Here is a 19,289-nt window from a genome sequence, read left to right on the forward strand (position 1 = left end):
TAATTATTAATAAATGGCTGGGTACAGTAGCTCACACCTGTGATCTCAGAACTTTGGGAAGCTGAGGTGGGCAGATAGCTTGAGCCGAGGAGTTCAAGACCAGCCTGGGAAACATGACAAGACACTGTCTCTACAAAAAATACAAAAGTTAGCTGGGTGTGGTGTCGCACACCTGTAGGCCCAGCTACTTGGGAGGCTGACGTGGGAGGATCACCTGAGCCCAGGGAGGTCGAGGCTGCAGTGTGCCAAAATTAAGCCACTGGGCTTCAGTCTTGGCGACAGAGTAAGGCGACAGAGTAAGGCATCATCTCAAACACACACACATATATATATATAAAATCGATAAAGACAAAAAGGCATTTATTGGCTGGGCACTGTGGCTCACGCCTGTAGTCCCAGCATTTCAAAGCAGGAGGATGACTTGAGCCCAGGAGTTTGAGACCACCCTAGGTAACATAGTAAGACCCTGTCTTTATAAAAATAAAAAATGTATATATAAAAGAAAAACAAAATTTTAAAAATTTAATTAAAAAAATAGTCAGGCGTGGTGGCATGCACCTGTAATCCTAGCTACTCAGGAGGTTGAGAAAGGAGGATTGTTTGGGCCCAAGAGTTCGAGGCTACAGTGAGCTATGATCACACTACTGCACTTCAGCCTGGGCAACAGAGAGAGACACTGTCTCTAAAAAAGTAAAAATAGAATTAAATTAAATTAAAAATATTAAGTTCCTACTGATCAAAACGTGTCTTGTAATTTCTCCAAGAACCAACAGATGGCATAAAAAAATAATTTAACAGCATCAAGTTAAAACTCTCTCTAAAACTGTCTTTAAAAAGAATAGAAGAAACAAGGCCAGGCGTGGCGGCTCACACCTGTAATCCAGCACTTGGGAGGCCGAGGTGGGCAGATCACCTGAGGTCCAGAGTTCAAGACCAGCCTGGCCAACATGATGAAACCCTGTCTCTACAAAAATTAGCCAGCATGATCACATGTGCCTGTCCCAGCTCAGAAGGCTGAGGCAGGAGAATTGATTGAAGCCAGGAGGCGGAGGTTGCATTGCAGTGAGCCAAGATTGCGGCACTGCACTCCAGCCTACGCGACAGAGCAAGACTACGTCTCAAAAAAAAAAAAAAGAAAAAGAAAAAGAAGAAACAGCAACTTAGAAATTCATGGTGATTAAGTGTTTTATGTATGAAAATGAAGCTAAATTAAGCTAAAAATAAATATCAAAAAGTATAAGGTATCTTGATATAAAAAAACATAATTACAAAGATAAATGTAATTTTGTCCTATTTTACATACTACAAAGAAAATATAATAATGATAGAAAGTACAGTATTATATTTTTATATTAAAATTTGGCAAGAAATCACAGACTTTACTCCATGAGTTTTACTTGAGAGAAAGTCGCAAGTACTTATGATTGGCTTGTGGGTGAAGATTCGAGTTTAATCAAAACTGCTCTAGCCTTGATTTTCTGAATCTATTTTCAGTAATGATTATTTAGCTAACAAATAACATAGTGAAACGAACTCATGCAATGAGAAGTTAAGAAATAAACTTCTCAATTAAGAAATTTTCCCTACTGTGGGCCAGGGTCAGTGGCTCACGCCTGTAATCCCAGCACTCTAGGAGGCCAAAGCAGGCAGATCACTTCAGGTCAGGAGTTCGAGACCAGCCTGGCCAACAGGGTGAAACCCCGTGTCCACTAAAAAAACAAAAATTAGCCAGCGTGATGGCATGCATCTACAATCCCAGCTACTTGGGAGGCTGAGGCACAAGAATCGCTTGAACCCAGGAGGTGGAGGTTGCAGTGAGCCGAGATCGTGCAGTGTGCTGCACTCCAGCCTAGGCAAAAGAGCAAGACTCCGTCTCAAAAGTAATAATAATAAAAAAATGAAATAAAGAAATTTTCCCTGTTGTGAAACCAGGAAAAGTCATCAGTACAAAAGAACTTTTCCCACCCCACTTTTTTAAGCAAACAAATCACTAGGATAATACAATGCACATAGGCTGAACAAAAGCCATCCGGTCTTAAGCTCTTCCAACCACTTTTAGACCTAAGTAAAGAGGACATTTGTCTAGTACACAAAGTTGACTATATCTGGAGGCAATTCAAAGGTCAACTTCAAGTTGGTATTTTATTTTCTAAGTATTCTTAGAAGACTTGTACTATAAATAGGCATCTTTCTTTCTTATTTTACTTTTTTCTTTTTTTGCCATCAGAAATTTCTCCTAAAAAATAGGCATCTTTCACACTACACACTACCAGGCTGCACAAGTAAGAATAATGAAATACATTTCTTCTCAGAGGTTAGATATGTGAACATTTTAACACAATATCCTAACACTGTTTAGGAACACCAAATTATCAACAGGTATAATGTAAGAGAAAAGATTACTTACTTTTCAATCCAAGTGATAAATTTTTTAAAAATTATTATTCAAGCATGTTTAAGATTACAAAGCCACTGTTTCTGTGTGAGAAAAACTAAGCTAATATATCAGAATATTCATATTTAAAATAATAAATGTAAGAGATCATACCTATTGTTCGTAGTCAAATCACACTGAAATCCAGAGGCCTGGTGTGAGAACCTCACGAGCGGACACCGGGCATTTAATATTTTTTGCACACCCACACAACCAGGGCCAAAGTGGTCAAGGCACTCTCCTAACACAGACAGGATCTTCTGAGTTGCAATTCTTTCTGAAGGAACATTTTTCACTTGAAATTCCATCAGAAAATTTCCTGAGGTCTGAAAAATAAACACATTTCTAAACAGGAACTTTTGGTAAAAAAACAATTTTTTAATAAGCTTTTGTAAAAGGATGCTCTAAATCACTGCTGGAAAGCAAAACAAAATAAGTAAAAAACAACCCACAAAATAAAAACTCTTCAAGAAATCACAGCCAAAAGCAAACTTAAAAGATCCCCAGTTGCCTTTTGTTTCTCCAGAATATAGAGAAATACAAAGCACTAACTTGAACGATCACTGGTTTTTGTAATTAACTTATGAACTACAGTATAAAATGAATCATAAATACTATGCATAGAACCATTCACCCTATAAATTCAGTGAACATATACTTGCCCCTTCCCAGTTGACCATTATATTTTAATCTATGCTATAAACCCACAGTAGTATGGAAGTACAGGCACAAGAGCTTATCAGTAGAAGAAAGAAGACTAGATGGTGTAAACAGGCTTGTACATAAGAATTTAATATTTAAGGCCACAAATTACTAGGGGAAAATTCCTATTCAACAAATGAGTTAAGTGGCCATCAAAAAAAATAAACCAGATCCTTTGTTTAATACTAAAACTCGCCGGGTGCAGTGGCTCACGCCTGTAATCCTAGCACTTTGGGAGGCCAAGGCGGGTGGATCACTTGAGGTCAGGAGTTCAAAACCAGCCTGGTCAACATGGTGAAACCCCATCTCTATTAAAAATACACACACAAAAAAAAATTAGCCAAGTGTGGTGGCGGATGCCTATAATCCCAGCTACCCGGGAGGCTGAGGCAGGAGAATTACTTGAACCCAGGAGGTGGAGGTTGCAGTGAGCCAAGATCACACTACTGCACTCCAGCCTGGGCAACTGAGTGAGACTCCATTTCAAAATAAATAAATAAATAAATTACTAAAACTCAAGTAAATTCCCTGAGCATGGTGGCTCATGCCTGCAATCCCAGCACTTTGGGAGGCAGAAACAGGCAGATAACTTGAGGTCAGGAGTTCTAGACCAGCCTGGCCAACATGGTGAAACCCCGTCTCTACTAAAAATACAAAAATTAGCCAGGCATGGTGGCATGCACCTGTAAACCAAGCTACTTGGGAGGCTGAGGCAAGAGAATCACTTGAACCCGGAAGGTGGAGGTTGCAGTGAGTCGAGATCACACCACTGCACTCCAGCCTGGGTGACAAAGCAAGACTCCATCTCAAAAAAAAAAAAAACTGAAGTAAATTCAACATGGATCAAAGACTAAAATGTAAAAGGTGCATCAGTAAAGTACCAGAAGACAATGAGTGAATGCTTTTACGATCTTAGAATAGCGAAGGATTCTGTAAGCATGACATAAAATTAAAGAAGACACAAAAGAATATGATTGCATAAAAAATTAAAACCACCTTAAGGCAAAGCATCCATTCACTACTAAAGAACAAAGCAAATAACACACGTCATACAAACGGGTAATTTACGACAGTTTTAGGCAAATGAAAGGGAGAAACCCATCAAATTCTAAAAATGGGCAAAAAAGACAAAAAAATTCACAGAAAAAATAAAAATGGCTAAAAACCATGGTAAAAGTTGTGCATGTTTTCTAGAAACTAAACAGAAATTAAAACAGAAATGAGATTTTTTATTTTTTAGCCTGGTAAAGACAAACAGGTTAGTGACCAGAACTAACGGGTATGAGAAAACATGTATACACTGTTGATGGGAGTGTAAACAAGGGACATACTTCTTGTAGAACTTGTCCATATCTACTGAAACTTAATAGTATACGTTGGCTAACTATTAAAATGGTTAGAAATTACGTCAAAGGAATATTTGCATAAATGAGCCAATTTACAAAGATGTTCACTCACTGCAGTACTATCCATGTGGTATACACCTTTTGGGAGCTGTATCTAGTTTAATAAGGTTCCCTATCAACAACTATTCCCTCTTCTAGAATTCATTCCTCCTAAAAGGATGAAGGCTCCAACAATGTTTATCATGGACATCTACCCCCTTCCTTTCAGCTGAATGGACTGGGCAAAGACAGCTGATCTAAGCACTGTAGGAGTGTACCCCACATTCATTTGGAGATCTCTACTGGGAACTGGTTACTGGGAACAGGAACTAAGTAAGGTTCAGAGGCAACCATGTGGCTAAAATATCTAACTCAGAAGCTTTGGGGCAGCCATATTTATACAAGCATGAAAAAGAAAAGAAAATCAGTGGGGGTAGGGAGGAAGGCGTTAAGGACAGAGAGAGAGAGCAATAAATGAAGTAAAAACATGTAGACAGAAACAGAACACATCCTAGGTTGTTTTGTTGTTGTTTTTGAAACAGGGTATCATAGTCTGCCTGTGGTGGCTGTAATCCCAACACTTTGGGAGGCCGAGGCAGGCGGATCACTTGAGGTCAGGAGTTTGAGACCAGCCTGGCCAACATGGTGAAACCCCATCTCTACTAAAAATACAAAACAAATCAGCCAGGTATGGTGGTGCAAGCCTGTAATCCCAGCTACTCAGGAGGCTGAAGCAGGAGAATAGCTTGAACCCAGGAGGCCAAGGTTGCAGTGAGCCGAGATTGTGCCCCTGCACTCCAGCCTGGGTGACAGAGTGAGAATCCAAAAAAAAAAGGGTATCACTCTGCCACCCAGGCTGAAGTGCAGTGGTGCAACCAAGCTCACTGCAGCCTCAACCTCCTAGACTCAAGCAGTCCGCCAGCCTCAACCTTCAGGGTAGCTGGAACTACAGGTAAACACCACCACACCTCGCTAATTTTTTTATTTTTAGCAGAGATGCGGTCTCCCCCAGCCTATGTTGCCCAGGCTGGTCTCGAACTCCTGAGCTCAAGTGATCCTCCCGCTGCAGCCTCCCAAAGTGCTGTCATTACAGGCATGAAGCACTGGGCCCGGCCACTTCCTGGGTTCTTGATGGTTTACACTTCTTACTTCTAGTCCTTTCCTAAGACTCATCCATATTCCTGGCCCTGGGTTCTATGATGCCTCCTCTACTTCTTTAATTGTTTAAGCTAACTCGTGTTATTTCTCTAATGTATAATCAAAGAATATTAACTAATATATAGTTGGCAATAAAGAGGGGAAAAGTTACCTAGTGGTCCAGTGCCTAGGATTTGGCACTTTCACTGAAAGAGGAAAAAAAAAAAGATACCACCCTCATTATCCAACAAAAAGAGGACTGGTTAAATAAATTATGGTACATCCATTCAATGGAGTATTTTGCAGCCACTGAGGGCGATACAGTAGATTGAACTGCCAAGACACTACTAATGGGGAAAAAAAATGAAGTTAAAGTTATTATCGGTAAAGATTATGTTCTGGGTTTTTTCTTTTTAAAAAAAAAGCTTTTCTACACGCACAGGAAAAAAAATCCAGAATATATTAAATTATTCACCGGGTTATCTCTGGAGGCAGTGTGACCAACAGAGATACTTATTTATTTCTATGTCTATCATTTTATAATCAGAAAAAAATAGATTAAATAAATCACTGTATACAATCCCTACAAATAAACATGTGGCATTTTCTCTACTGATCTGTCATTTAGATATTTTTATATTAAAAGGACTAAAAATAAATTTCCTTTAAAAAATTAAAATTTCAAGATTCTTCCTTAGCCATTTTGTTATAATTTACCTTCATAACCTATTTCCCTGTCCATTCTCTTTTAAAATACAAACACACACAATTTATGTTAGGAATAGGAATCCAAACAAAAGCAAAGACAGATTGGGGGTCTATCTCAGGATGGCAAAAAGAGGTCAAGTGAGAAAGCAGTATTAGAGTACATCAGGGAGGAGTCATGGTGGACTCAATCTCAGAAGCAACAGAAGGATTAGAATCACTCAGAAGAAAGGTGACAGAGATTTTTTAAATTAAGTACTATAAATGAGAGAATAAAATCCTTGAGGTAACAGAAGTGAAAATGACAAGAAAAAACAGCTCTGATTAATGGAACTGGGTGCAGGAAAGTGGTGAACTGTGAACCATGAGCAGGAGTGTGGTAGTTATTGAAGCTGCTCACCAAATGTTCTGTATCACCTTTCTGGCAATTGGAAGATCTCATGTTCTTGCCCCTCTAAGGTTAAGCAAACTCATGTGATTTGCTTTGGCCAGTGAAATGTGAGCAGAGGTTTTAAGTGTCACTTCCAGGCAGAAACTTCAAGAGCCGATGCTCAATTCCTCACTTTGCCGTTCCACTATTCAGTGATGGTAGCCCAGGTGGAGATGAAACACTGGTCAGCCTGGGTGCTTGAGCTACTACAATGTCTAGAGTGCCCATGCTGACCTGCTGTGACATATAACCTCAGCAACAGATAAACAGGTGATGTGTTAAGCCACTGAGATCTTTGAGATATGGGAGTTGTTTGTTACCAAAGCATCAACTAGCCTAACCTGACTGACCAAAAATGCAAGCCACGGAGAATCACAATGGACTCAGTACAGAAATAAAACACTGCTTTTAGGGAAAATTTAGATGAAAATTATACTTATTATGAGCAAAGGAAAGATATTCTCAAAAATGACTGTCCTCTATTAAATAAATAAAAACTAGAAAAACTCTTCACAGACAGTTAGATCCATAAATACTTCCTATTAATGTGTGCTATTCCTACAGCACTATCTATTTATTAGCAAATCATCTAATAAAGAAAAAACAGAAGTTAAGCACACTGTCCACAGCAATCATTCAGATAACAGAAAGCAGTACTCAAGACTTAGCCACTAATTCTTACTTTTATTACCTAAGTCCTCTAAGATACAGAACCCTGTAAGAAAAAGCAAAACTGAAGGAAAGACCAAAGGCAGATTTTAGTTTAGGATTTTGCGCTAACATGATCTTTGTGATAAGTCAGGTGACATATTTCACATGTAACCAACTTTTACACACACTAAAAAATTTATGAACATTAAAATCTACATTTCAGTTAGTAAATAACTTTTCTTCTTTTTTAGTCTTGCTCTGTCACCCAGGCTGGAGTGTAGTGGCACAATCTCGGCTCACTACAACCTCCGCCTCCTGGGTTCAAGCGATTCTCCTGCCTCAGCCTCCCGAAGAGCTGGGATTACAGGCATCCGCCATCATGCCCGGCTAATTTTTGTTATCTTTGTAGAGACGGGGTTTCACCACATTGGCCAGGCTGGCCTTGAACTCCTGACCTCAGGTGATCCGCCCACCTTGGCCTCCCAAAGTGCTGGGATTACAGGCGTGAGCCACCACGCCTAGCCGTAAGTAACTTTTATTCATTCATTAGCAAATAATTTTAGTCCCTATCGTGCATAGGATATCATACATAGTGCCATAAGACATGCAAAAAAGTCTAACACACTCTTCCTAACTCCTCTCAGATTGAGTTGAGGAATAAAACACACACACAAAGAATTATAAAGCAAGGTGTAGTGTGAAAAGATATAAAAGAAACAAAAGGTAAGAGAAGAGCTCATGAATGCAGAAAGTAGTCAAAGAAGTTTTATGAATCTGATGAATGTAAGAGTACTTATATTTTTTATTGTATTTTATTTTTAATATTTTTACTAGCAAAGCTATTATAATCTTGAACAAAAACATATTTCCAAAAAATCCTTAAATAAGCACATGTATGTTTATAACAACACTTTCCTAATTTAAACTGACACAGGAAATGCCAAGTTCTGGTTATTTCTGTGTATGTATGACAGAGTCTTGCTATTTCGCCCAGGCTGGAGTGAGGTGGCGTGATCTCAGCTCACTGCAACCTCTGCCTCACCGGGTTCAAGCAATTCTCCTGCCTCAGCCTTCTGAGTAGCTGGGATTATAGGCTCCCACCACCACGCCCAGCTAATTTTTGTATTTTTAGTAGAGACGGGGTTTCACTACATTGGCCAGGCTGGTCTCGAACTCCTGACCTCAAGTGATCCACCCGACTTGGCCTCCCAAAGTGGTAGGATTACAGGCTTGAGCCACTGTGCCCGGCCCAAAATGCCTAATTGTTTAGTAAGACTGGAGCACTGTCTTTAAAACATCTTTTTCTAAATACCTCTATACCTCAGAAATCTAAGAGTAAGACTCAACTAAAAGTTTCTAGGCCAGGTGCAGTGGCTCACACCTATAATCTCAGCACTTTGGGAGGCTGAGGCAGGAGGATCGTTAGCCCAGGTGTTCGAGACTATCCTGGGTACCGTGGTGAAACAACATGTCAATAAAAAAACAAAAATTAAAATGGCCGGGCGCAGTGGCTCACGCCTGTAATCCCAGCACTTTGGGAGGCAGAGGCAGGCAGATCACGAGGTCAGGAGATCGAGACCATCCTGGCTAACACGGTGAAACTCCATCTCTACTAAAAATACAAAAAATTAGCTGGGCGTGGTGGCGGGCGCCTGTAGTCCCAGCTACTCGGGAGGCTGAGGCAGGAGAATAGTGTGAACCCAGGAGGCGGAGCTTGCAGTGAGCCGAGATGGCACCGCTGCACTCCAGCCTGGGAGACACAGCGAGACTCTGTCTCAAAAAAAAAATTAATTAATTAATTAAAAATAAATTTAAAAAAAAGAAGAAAGTTTCTAACTCCTCCCTGTTTCCACCAAAGAAAAAATTTTGCCTCCCACTTACATAACAGTAAAATTATATTGCTGTTGATGGTGGTCAACATTTCAACACCTACTATGTGCCATAAGCACTGTTCTAAATGTTTCACACTTATTAACTCAATAAATCCTCTCAAACATTGTATGAGATATGTGCTATAACACCATTCCAATTTTATAGTTAGGACAATTGAGGCAGAGAGAAGGTAAATAACTTACCTGGGATCACATTACTAGTAAGTAGAATTAAAATTCTGCAGCTTGGTGCCAGAGCCCAGGCTTTTTAAACCATTACAACACACTGTTATGCTCCTTGATTATTCAGTTACAATCCTTTATTTAAGACAGCCTAATGTAATTTAAGTGCCACTGCCAGGAACTTAATATATTTTCAAGTACATGTTAGTCTTAATAAAACTGATTCAGGCTGGATGCGGTGGCTTACGCTTGTAATCCCTATAATCGTAGCACTTGGGGAGGCCGAGGTGGGTGGATCACCTGAACTCAGGAGTTCGAGACCACCCTGGGCAACATGATGAAACACTATCTCTAAAATAATTAGCCGGAAGCAGCAGTGTAAGCCTGAAGTCTCAATCACATGGGTGAGGCAGGAGAATTGCTTGAGCCCAGGAGGCAGAGGTTACAGAGAGCTGAGATCATACCACTGCACTCTAGCCTGGGCAAAAGAGTGAGACCTCATCTCAAAATAGTAATAATAATTATTATTATTATAATAAAACTGACCCATTTAATTTTTATCTGTTTCCTATGCCTGGCTAGCTTCAATTCAATAAGCATATGGTGAGCAAATTAAGTACACAGTACTGTGGAATAAGTATATGAACAGACATGATTCCTATCTGCCCAAGTTTTATTATATAGTGGGAGATACATACATCAGCTACTCACTAAACATGACAGAAGAAATTTGGAGACAGATAGAAATACCTGCAAGATACTACAAATAAGGAGTGATTAATTTTGGCTGGAGTGGAGAAAAAAATCAAAAGCGGTTTCAAGAAGGTAGAATTAGAACTAGACCTTGAAAGCTGCGTTAGGAATGAGTCGAGGAATGGAGGGAAAGTGCACTCCTGAGTGAAGGCACAGAACAACTGTTTGATCATTATGATATTTACAAGTGCCTTCTATTACTGGAAATGGTAATTAAACAATGTGGTTGGGGCCGGGCATGGTGGCTCAAGCCTGTAATCCCAGCACTTTGGGAGGCCAAGGTGTGTGGATCACCTGAGGTCAGGAATTCCAGACCAGCCTGGCCAAAATGGCGAAATCCCATCTCTATTAAAAACACAAAAATTAGCCGGGCGTGGTGGGGCGTGCCTGAAGTCCCAGCTACACAGGAGACTGAGGCAGGAGAATCACTTGAACCCAGGAGGCAGAGGCTGCAGCGGGCCAAGATCATGCCACTGCACTCCAGCCTGGGTGACAGAGTGAGGCTCCGCCTTAAAAAAAGAAAAATAAAAACAATGTAGTTGGAAAATTGGGTATGTAACAATATATAATGGGAAATGATGACTAAAATTAATTAAGACACAGAGGATTTCAATACTATGCTAAAGAAAAGAAGCATTCTAAGTTTGTGGGAAAATTCAAACTGTGAGTGAAGGTAACTCCAACAAAGACTGAAGGTTAAAATATCAAGGCATGACACAAGGAATAAGAAGTGGAAACAGAATGTAGTTACAATAATCTAAGTGAGAGTTTATAAGGGACTGTGAAACTATGAATACAAAAGATAACAACTTAGAAGCAGAATTAAAAGAATGGTTAGCAAAGCTAAAATGCCACTAATTAACATGTGAAACATATAGAACTTTTGTAAGAACTTAGAAAGAACATTTGTGGGAAGATGAGTATAAGTTGTCTCAAAATATTGTTTGAAATATCAACTGGACATCCACATAAAGACTGATGTTCACTACTAGTTTGAAAGACGTAAGGAAAGATACAGCCATAGAAACTAAACATTTTATAAAAACACATAACCTTGGCCGGGTGTGGTGACTCACGCCTGTAATCCCAGCACTTTTGGGAGGCTGAGGTGGATGGATCACCTGAGGTCAGGAGTTCAAGACCAGCCTGACCAATACGTGAAACCCTGTCTCTACTAAAACAAAAAAATTAGCCGGGCATGGTGGCCCCTGCCTGCAGTCCCAGCTACTTGGGAGGCTGAGACAGGAGAATTGTTTGAACTTGGAAGGCGGAAGTTGCTGTGAGCCTAGATCACGTCACCGTACTTCAGCCTGGGCAACAGAGCAAGAGACTCTATCTCCAACAAAAAAATAAAAATAAAAATAAATAGCCTTTTCAACACTGTAATTAAATTAAGACATCATTTATATTGTTTGGGAGGATGGAAGAGACACTGGTTAATTTTACCATTAGACATCGTGTTAAAGAGAACATAAATGGAAGAAATAATATCCAAACTTGAAAGAGAAAAAAAGGGTAAGGAGGAAAGTGCAGGAATAAAGCAGGAGTAATCCAATAAAAGGAAGAAAGAAAGTGAAAAGCTGCTGGGAAGTGGCCCATGCCTGTAATCCCAGCACTTTAGGAGGCCGAGGGGTGTGGATCACCTGAGGTCAGGAGTTCAAAACCAGCCTGACCAAGGAGGTAAAACCCCGTCTCTACTAAAATACAAAAATCAGCTGGGCATGGTAGCAGGCGCCTGTAATCCCAGCTACTCAGGAGGCTGAGGCAGGAGAAATCACTTGAACCCGGGAGGTGGAGGTTGCAGTGAGCCGAGATTGCACCATTGCACTCCAGGCTGGGCGACAGAGTGAGAGTCAGCCTCAAAAAAAATAAATAAATAAAAGAAAGTGAAAAGCAAAAGCACAGAAAATAGGAAATAAAAAATAAAACAGGAGAAATTAGTCCAAGAATTATCAGCAGTAACAATAAACATATTGAACTCAAAGACTGATAGACTGGAGTAAAAGCATACTGCTATTTATAAGAGATACACCCAAACTAAAATAACATATATAAAGGCTGAAAATAAAGAAACAGAAGACATGTGAGACAACTATCAAGCGGCCATATTAACAAATAAAATAGAACTTAAGAAAAAAGTATTTATAGAGATGAATAAAGCATGTATGAGGGATATAATAATAAAACAATCTAATAAGGAAATACGATGATCGTATACCTATATGTAGCTAATATAGCCTTTGGATAAAACAAAAATCAAAAGAATTTTAAAGAGAAATTAACAAAACCAAGAATCATGAGATGTAAAAACATCTCAGTAACTAGATCACAAGGTTAAAAAGAAAAAATTAGTTAAGATACATAATTTGAATAACACAATAGGTAACTTTGACTTAACTGAAAAATTTCTGAACGCTTGAAAACAATTAACTATTTGATTGCATATCTACAGAATATTCACAAAAATGATCACATAGTAGAACAATACAAAGAAAGACTTCACCAAAGAATCAATAACAAATACACCTTATTCTTTAACCACAATGTTTAATAAGTTTAGAAATCAACAGTTTTATTTTATTAAGTTCAAAGATTTTTCTTTTTATACTTTCTTAACTTTAAATGATTATAGTGGTCAAAAGAAATAGACTTACCTTGTGAGCGCTGAGGTTTCTGGTTTCATCTAGATCCAAAAACATGTCCAAATCACATCCTAACTTCCCAAAAGTGTTGACTGAGGAGCCAAAGGGTCTGACTATGCAGTCTGGAAAATATGCAGCGGCTATGTCTTCAATAAGAGAACAGGTGAGATATCGGAGCTTAGTGTTCTCCTCTGTTAGCTGGAACTCCTTCAAGAGAGTGTTCAGCTGATCGTCTATCTAGCTAGCCGAAACAAAACCAACAAAATAGAGAAAAAGTATAGGTCACATAAAAAGTTACCATTTTACTTTCAAAGATTTGGTGGTGTTGAAGACCTACCTTAGAAATATGCAAAGCCTGGCGCAGTGGCTCACGCCTGTAATCCCAACATTTTGGGAGGCCAAGGCAGGTGGATCACCTGAGGCCGGAATTTCACGACCAGCCTGACCAACATGGAGAAACCCAATCTCTACTAAAAATACAAAATAAGCCGGGCATGGTGGCGCATACCTGTAATCCCAGCTACTCAGGAGGCTGAGGCAGGAGAATCGCTTGAACCCAGGAGGCAGAGGTTGTGGTGAGCCAAGATCGCACCATTGCACTCCAGCCTGGGCAACAAGAACAAGACTCCGTCTCAAAAAAAAATACTATTTAAAAACCACTGAGAAGGCCAGGCGCGGTGGCTCATGCCTGTAATCTCAATACTTTGGAAGGCCAAGGCGGATCACATGAGGCCAGGAGTTTGAGATCAGCCTAGGCAACACAGCAGGACCTCATCTCTATTTCACTAAAGAAATAAATTATATAATATTTTAAAATTTTTAAAAAGCTCTGAGGAATGCCACTAGCAAAATGAAAGTTGGCTAGAATTAAAACTTTGTAAGCGATGAGTATAAAGTATTGTTTTAAGAAAATGAAAGTAGTAAAGTACTCCAGAAGAGGTTAAAACAACCACGTTAGACATTTTAAACTCAAAGGGATGAAAGACCAATGTTAAAGGGCAAGAAAAACTAGAAATACTCAAGTAATGAAGGCCCAAGACCTCTCAGTTTCTCAGAATAACAATCCTGTCTATCCACTAGAAGATTGGCATTAAAATGATCACATACTGAAATTGTGTACTGGAGTATCTGAAGTGAAAAAAAATCGTTAACTTCAAATGCTCTTATTTGAAACCAACATTGAAAATATCAACTGGCTGGGCACAGTGGCTCACATCTGTGAACTACTGGAAGGCCAAGGCGGGAGGATCGCTTGAGCTCAGGAGTGAGATCAGCCTGGACAACGTGATGAAACCCTGACTACCAAAAAAAAAATACAAAAACTAGCTGGGCATGGTGGAATGCATCTGTAGTCTCAGCTACTCAGAAGGCTGAGGTGGGTCACTTGAGTCCAGGAGTATGCAGCTACAGTGAGCTGAGATTGCACCACTGCACTCCAGCCTGGGCAACAGAGCAAGACTCCACCTCAAAAAATAACATAACATAACATAACAACATAACATTAACATAACAACATAACATTAACATAACATAACATAACGTAACATAACTGAACTGAACTGAACTAAGCATTCAACTCAAAAATAATAAAAGAGGCCGGGCTCGGTGGCTCATGCCTGTAATCCCAGCACTTTGGGAGGCCAAGGCAGGCAGATCACATGAGATCAGGAGTTAGAGACCAGCCTGGCCAACGTGGTGAAACCCCAAATCTACTAAAAATACAAAAAATTAGCCAGGTGTGATGGCGTGTGCCTGTAATCCCTGCTACTTGGGAGGCTGAGGCAGGAGAATCGCTTGAACCTGGGAGGCGGAGGTTGCAGTGAGCCACGATCAGGCCATTGCACTCCAGCCTGGGCAACAAGAGCAAAACTCTGTCTCAAAATAATAATAATAACAATAAAAGTAAAGGAAATAGATTAGAAGCAAAAATTTTCTTATTAGAAAATTAAACCTTGAAAATAGTATTTTGATAAATAAAGCCATGAGTTGATTCTTTGGAAAGACTAGCAAGGTCTGGCAAGTCTGAGTAAGAAACACCAAGACAGGCCAGGTGCGGTGGCTCACGCCTATAATCCCAGCACTTTGGGAGGCCAAGGCGGGCGGATCACAAGGTCAGGAGATCGAGACCATCCTGGCTAACTCAGTGAAACCCCTTCTCTAATAAAAATACAAAAAATTAGCCGGGCATGGTGGTGGGCGCCTGTAGTCCCAGCTCCTTGGGAGGCTGAGGCAAGAGAATGGCGTGAACCCAGGAGGTGGAGCTTGAAGTGAGCTGAGATCACGCCACTGCACTCCAGCCTGGGCGACAGAGCAAGAGTCCGTCTCAAAACAAAAACAAAAACAAACAAACAAACAAAAAAACACCAAGACAAATACAAACAATATTTGAACACAGACGAGACAGAATCTTGGGCCGGGCGTAGTGGCTCACACCTATAATCCCAGCACTTTGGGAGGCCGAAGTGGGCACATCACCTGAGGTCAGGAGTTCGAGACCAGCCTGGCCAAAGTGGCGAAACTCCGTCACTACTAAAAATACAAAAGTTAGCTGGGTGTGGTGGTGCACACCTATAGTCCCAGCTACTTGGGCAGCTGAGGCATGAGAACTGCTTGAATCGGGGAGCAGTTGCAGTAAGCCAAGATCATGCCACTGCACTCCAGCCTGGGCAAGAGCGAGACTCCATCTCAAAAAAAAAAAAAAAAAGAGAGAGAGAGATAGAATCAGAAAGAAGACATTTTAAAATTGACAGAAAACCATGTACAATTTTATGTCATTATGCTGGAAAGAGAAAGAAAACCTAAACTGTTCAAAAGGCCGAAAACTTCAGAAGAATGTGGTTACCTGTAAGTACAAATGGGGCATGGCGGGGAAGGAGCAGACAAGGATTACTATCACTTTTCATTCAACATATCCTGTAGTTTGAATTTTTTAAAAGCAATCCCATTTATTTATAGAGATATTAAAATTGTAATAAAAATATTAGCACGACAAATGTAATAATGCATTTTTGTAAATACACCTTGACTAAGTAGGGTTTATTCTGTGAATGCAAGAATGACTTGACATGAGGAAATCTACAGTGAATCTACAATTCACTACGTTAAGACATTAGGAGGGGAAAGAAAAAGACATTAGGAGAAAAACCATATACAATCTCAAGACCATATGCCAGTCATCAATACCATCTCAAATGTCAAAACTCAACATCTACTCAATGTGTTGAGCATGACGACATTCTTAGAAAGCTAGAAATAGAAAAAAACTTTCCTTCATCTCATTATGCATCCACCACCACGATTCATCTCCGTAACTCTTTTCACCTTGTAAAACTGAAGATCTATACCCATTAAACAATAATGTAGCTTGAATATTTTACAGGAATCTTTATTGTTCATAAAAAAATACATAGTTCTAAAAGTTGAAGTACACCTAAAAACTTACACTTTCTGCATAACAAAGTAATTCAAAAAGCTGCTTGTTTGAACGTGGCAACTGATTACTTGACCGTACGCGTGACCGTTCAGAAGTCTGGTTTTTCAACTTCAGATTGAAGAAACGTGATCTGAATGGAATTGCAGTCTCCATGGCCGTGCTTGGAGTATGAGTCCCATTCTGCAGTGAACCTATGCTTTCCTTTTGGCAAAATTCTACGACAGCATAGAGACCCTATACCAAAAACATAAGAAAAAACAGAACACATTTCACAATATATCTAACATACTATTTTGGCTCATATATTAAAACAATTATCATAATGCTACAAAATATCAAGTCTTTAAAATTTACAAATGATATGATTCTAACATAGCATTAATTTTATTCAATTTAAGTAGATTAAGAAAAGGAACACTGGGCCGGGCGCAGTGGCTCACGCTTGTAATCCCAGCACTTTGGGACATGGAGGTGGGCAGATCACCTGAGGTCAAGAGTTCAAGACCAGCCTGGCCAACATGGTGAAACCTCGCCTCTACTAAAAATACAAAAATTAGCCAGGCGTGGTGGCAGGTGTCTGTAAGTCCAGCTACTTGGGAGGCTGAGGCAGGAGAATCGCTTGAACCCAAGAGACGGAGGTTGCAATGACCCAAGATCATGCCACTGCACTCCAGCCTGGGCAACAGAGTGAGACTCCATGTCAAAAAAAAAGAAACAGAACCTTAAAACAATGTTAGTTAAGAGAAGCTGAAAAGACTGAAAAGAATGATGAAGCAGAAAAATCCAAAGGCAAAACAAAGATCCCCTCCCACTGGCCTTCATCCGCAAGTTAAAGAGACAAAGTATTCAAGCTGGGTGTGGTGGTGCAGGACTGTAGTCCCAGCTACTCCAGAGGCAGAAGGATCACCTGAGCCTAGGAGTCGAGGCTGTAGTGCAATATGATCGTACCTGCCAACAGCCACTGCACTCCAGCATAGGCAACATAGTTGGACCCCGTCTCTTAAAAAATAAAATAAAGCATTCAAATAATGAAATCAGTCATAAATGACTTATAATCCTAAAATACCGCTATAAGAATCCCATATCAAAAACAAAACTCATTAAAGAAATCTAGATAAAGAAGATGCAGTACATCAAAGAGAACCTACCTACCATATTGCAAAAAGCAACAGCAAAAAACAACTAATGGAGACCTCCACCCTTGAAAAGCATAAACGTTAAGTTAGATTGTTTTTCAAATACTTACAAAGCTTTCATAGAAGAAATGATTATTAATAGGTCCAAATTGGGATAAATATTTAAGAAACTTGTTTTCACTGATTTTCTCTGGGCAATGTATTAAAACAGTCCTCTGTGCCTGTTCTCGTCTTTCATTTTGCATCTCAGAGAATCTCCTTTTGGGAATCTTGTCTTCAAAGCCTATGAACAAGACAAAAACATTTCCACCACACGCACACAAAATTTTAAAAATATTTTGATAAGGTGTTTAAAGACTTCATATATGACTAAAACCAACTTCACCTAATCTATTTTTTCTCTTCCTTTATAAGGGTTAAACTATACTACAGTAGTCTCCCCATTACCCACAGGGGTTATGATCCAAGATGCCTGTAAATGCTTAAAACCTCAGATATTACCAAGCCCTATATATACAATGTTTTATCCTACACATACATTGCTATGATAAGGCTTAATTTATAAATTAGGCACAGTAAGAGATTAATAACAATGGGCCGGGCTTGGTGGCTCATGCCTGTAATACCAGAACTTTGGGAGGCTGAGGTGGGTGGATCACCTGAGGCCAGGAGTTCGAGATCAGCCTGACCATGGTGAAACCTCATCTGTACTAAAAATACAAAAATTAGCCAGGCATGGTGGCGCGCGCCTGTAGTCCCAGCTACTTGGGAGGCTGAAACAGGAGAATCACTTGAAACCAGGTGGCAGACGTTGCAGTGAGCTGAGATTGCACCACTGCACTCCATCCTGGGCAACAGAGCGAGACTCTGTCTCAAAAAAAAGAGAGAGAGATTAACAACAACTAATAATGAAATAGAACAATTCTAATATACTGTAATAAAAGTTATATGAATGTGGTCTCTCTCTCTCTCAACATATCATATTGTACTGTGCTCACCTATTTGTGGACCACAGTTGACTGTGAGGAACCGAAACTGTGGACAGTGAAAACATCGATGAGGTGGAATTACTGCACTTTCAGTGTTCGTTTGACTACTCTCCCATGACTACTATTAAAACTGCCCACTTTCTCTGTTTTGATTTACTATGCTTGATGCAAAGTGCTGAAAACGGAGTTCCACAAAAAAAAAAAAAAACCAGGAAAGTAAAATCACTTTTTAATACTTGCACAAATATGCACACACAAAATTGTGCAAATTGTAACATTCCAAAGCCTAAAAGAAATTATTACAAGCCTGAGTGTAATGAGACAATGAGTTTGGAAATTCGGTGTTTTGACGTAAGCTATTAAGGCATTTTTCTTTCTCAAGGGTCTTGATCTGGCTCAAACAATTAACAGTGAGTTACCAACTATCATGCGCTCTGTATCAGGGAAATCAAAGAATTTAAAACCTCGTTGCTGCCCATGAAGAGCTCATTGATAATTTTACTAAGGAAAGAAAGAGGCTAGGAGTTTTACAATCACAGGGAATCAAGACAAGAATTGTGACAGTGAAGAATTAAATATTAATAACCCACTAGCCACAATGGGAAGGTCAACAAATGAACTAAGTATAGAGAGAAAAAAATTATTCAAGTTCTAAGAGAGTATTAAAGCACAAACCTGAATGTTAACAACTAATTTTTTTCCCCCAAGATTTTAACTTCCAGTTAAGTAGTTTAAGGTGTTTCTTTAAAAAGTCTGGAATGGTAGACTCTAGAGATCATAAACCACCAAGTCTGATATCAATACCCTTAACAAGGCCAGACGCGGTGGCTCACACCTG

General features: G+C 39.7%; 1 protein-coding gene across 3 annotated transcripts in view; it reads right to left on the reverse strand.

The window, feature by feature from the left end:
* The window catches only part of MTPAP (mitochondrial poly(A) polymerase), a 47,612-nt gene that overhangs the window by 21,068 nt on the left and 7,255 nt on the right, over positions 1–19,289 (reverse strand). For all 3 annotated transcript variants that reach the window (XM_003821448.5, XM_063607306.1, XM_055092579.1), the window contains exons 2-5: positions 17,573–17,745; positions 16,336–16,560; positions 12,906–13,130; positions 2,549–2,760 (exon numbers count right to left, since the gene is read on the reverse strand). In XM_003821448.5, coding sequence (XP_003821496.1) covers positions 2,549–2,760; positions 12,906–13,130; positions 16,336–16,560; positions 17,573–17,745 — 835 coding nt within the window. The remainder of the gene's footprint in view (positions 1–2,548; positions 2,761–12,905; positions 13,131–16,335; positions 16,561–17,572; positions 17,746–19,289) is intronic.

The sequence above is a fragment of the Pan paniscus genome, chromosome 8 (genome assembly GCF_029289425.2).
Source record: "Pan paniscus chromosome 8, NHGRI_mPanPan1-v2.0_pri, whole genome shotgun sequence".
Lineage (NCBI taxonomy): Eukaryota > Metazoa > Chordata > Mammalia > Primates > Hominidae > Pan > Pan paniscus.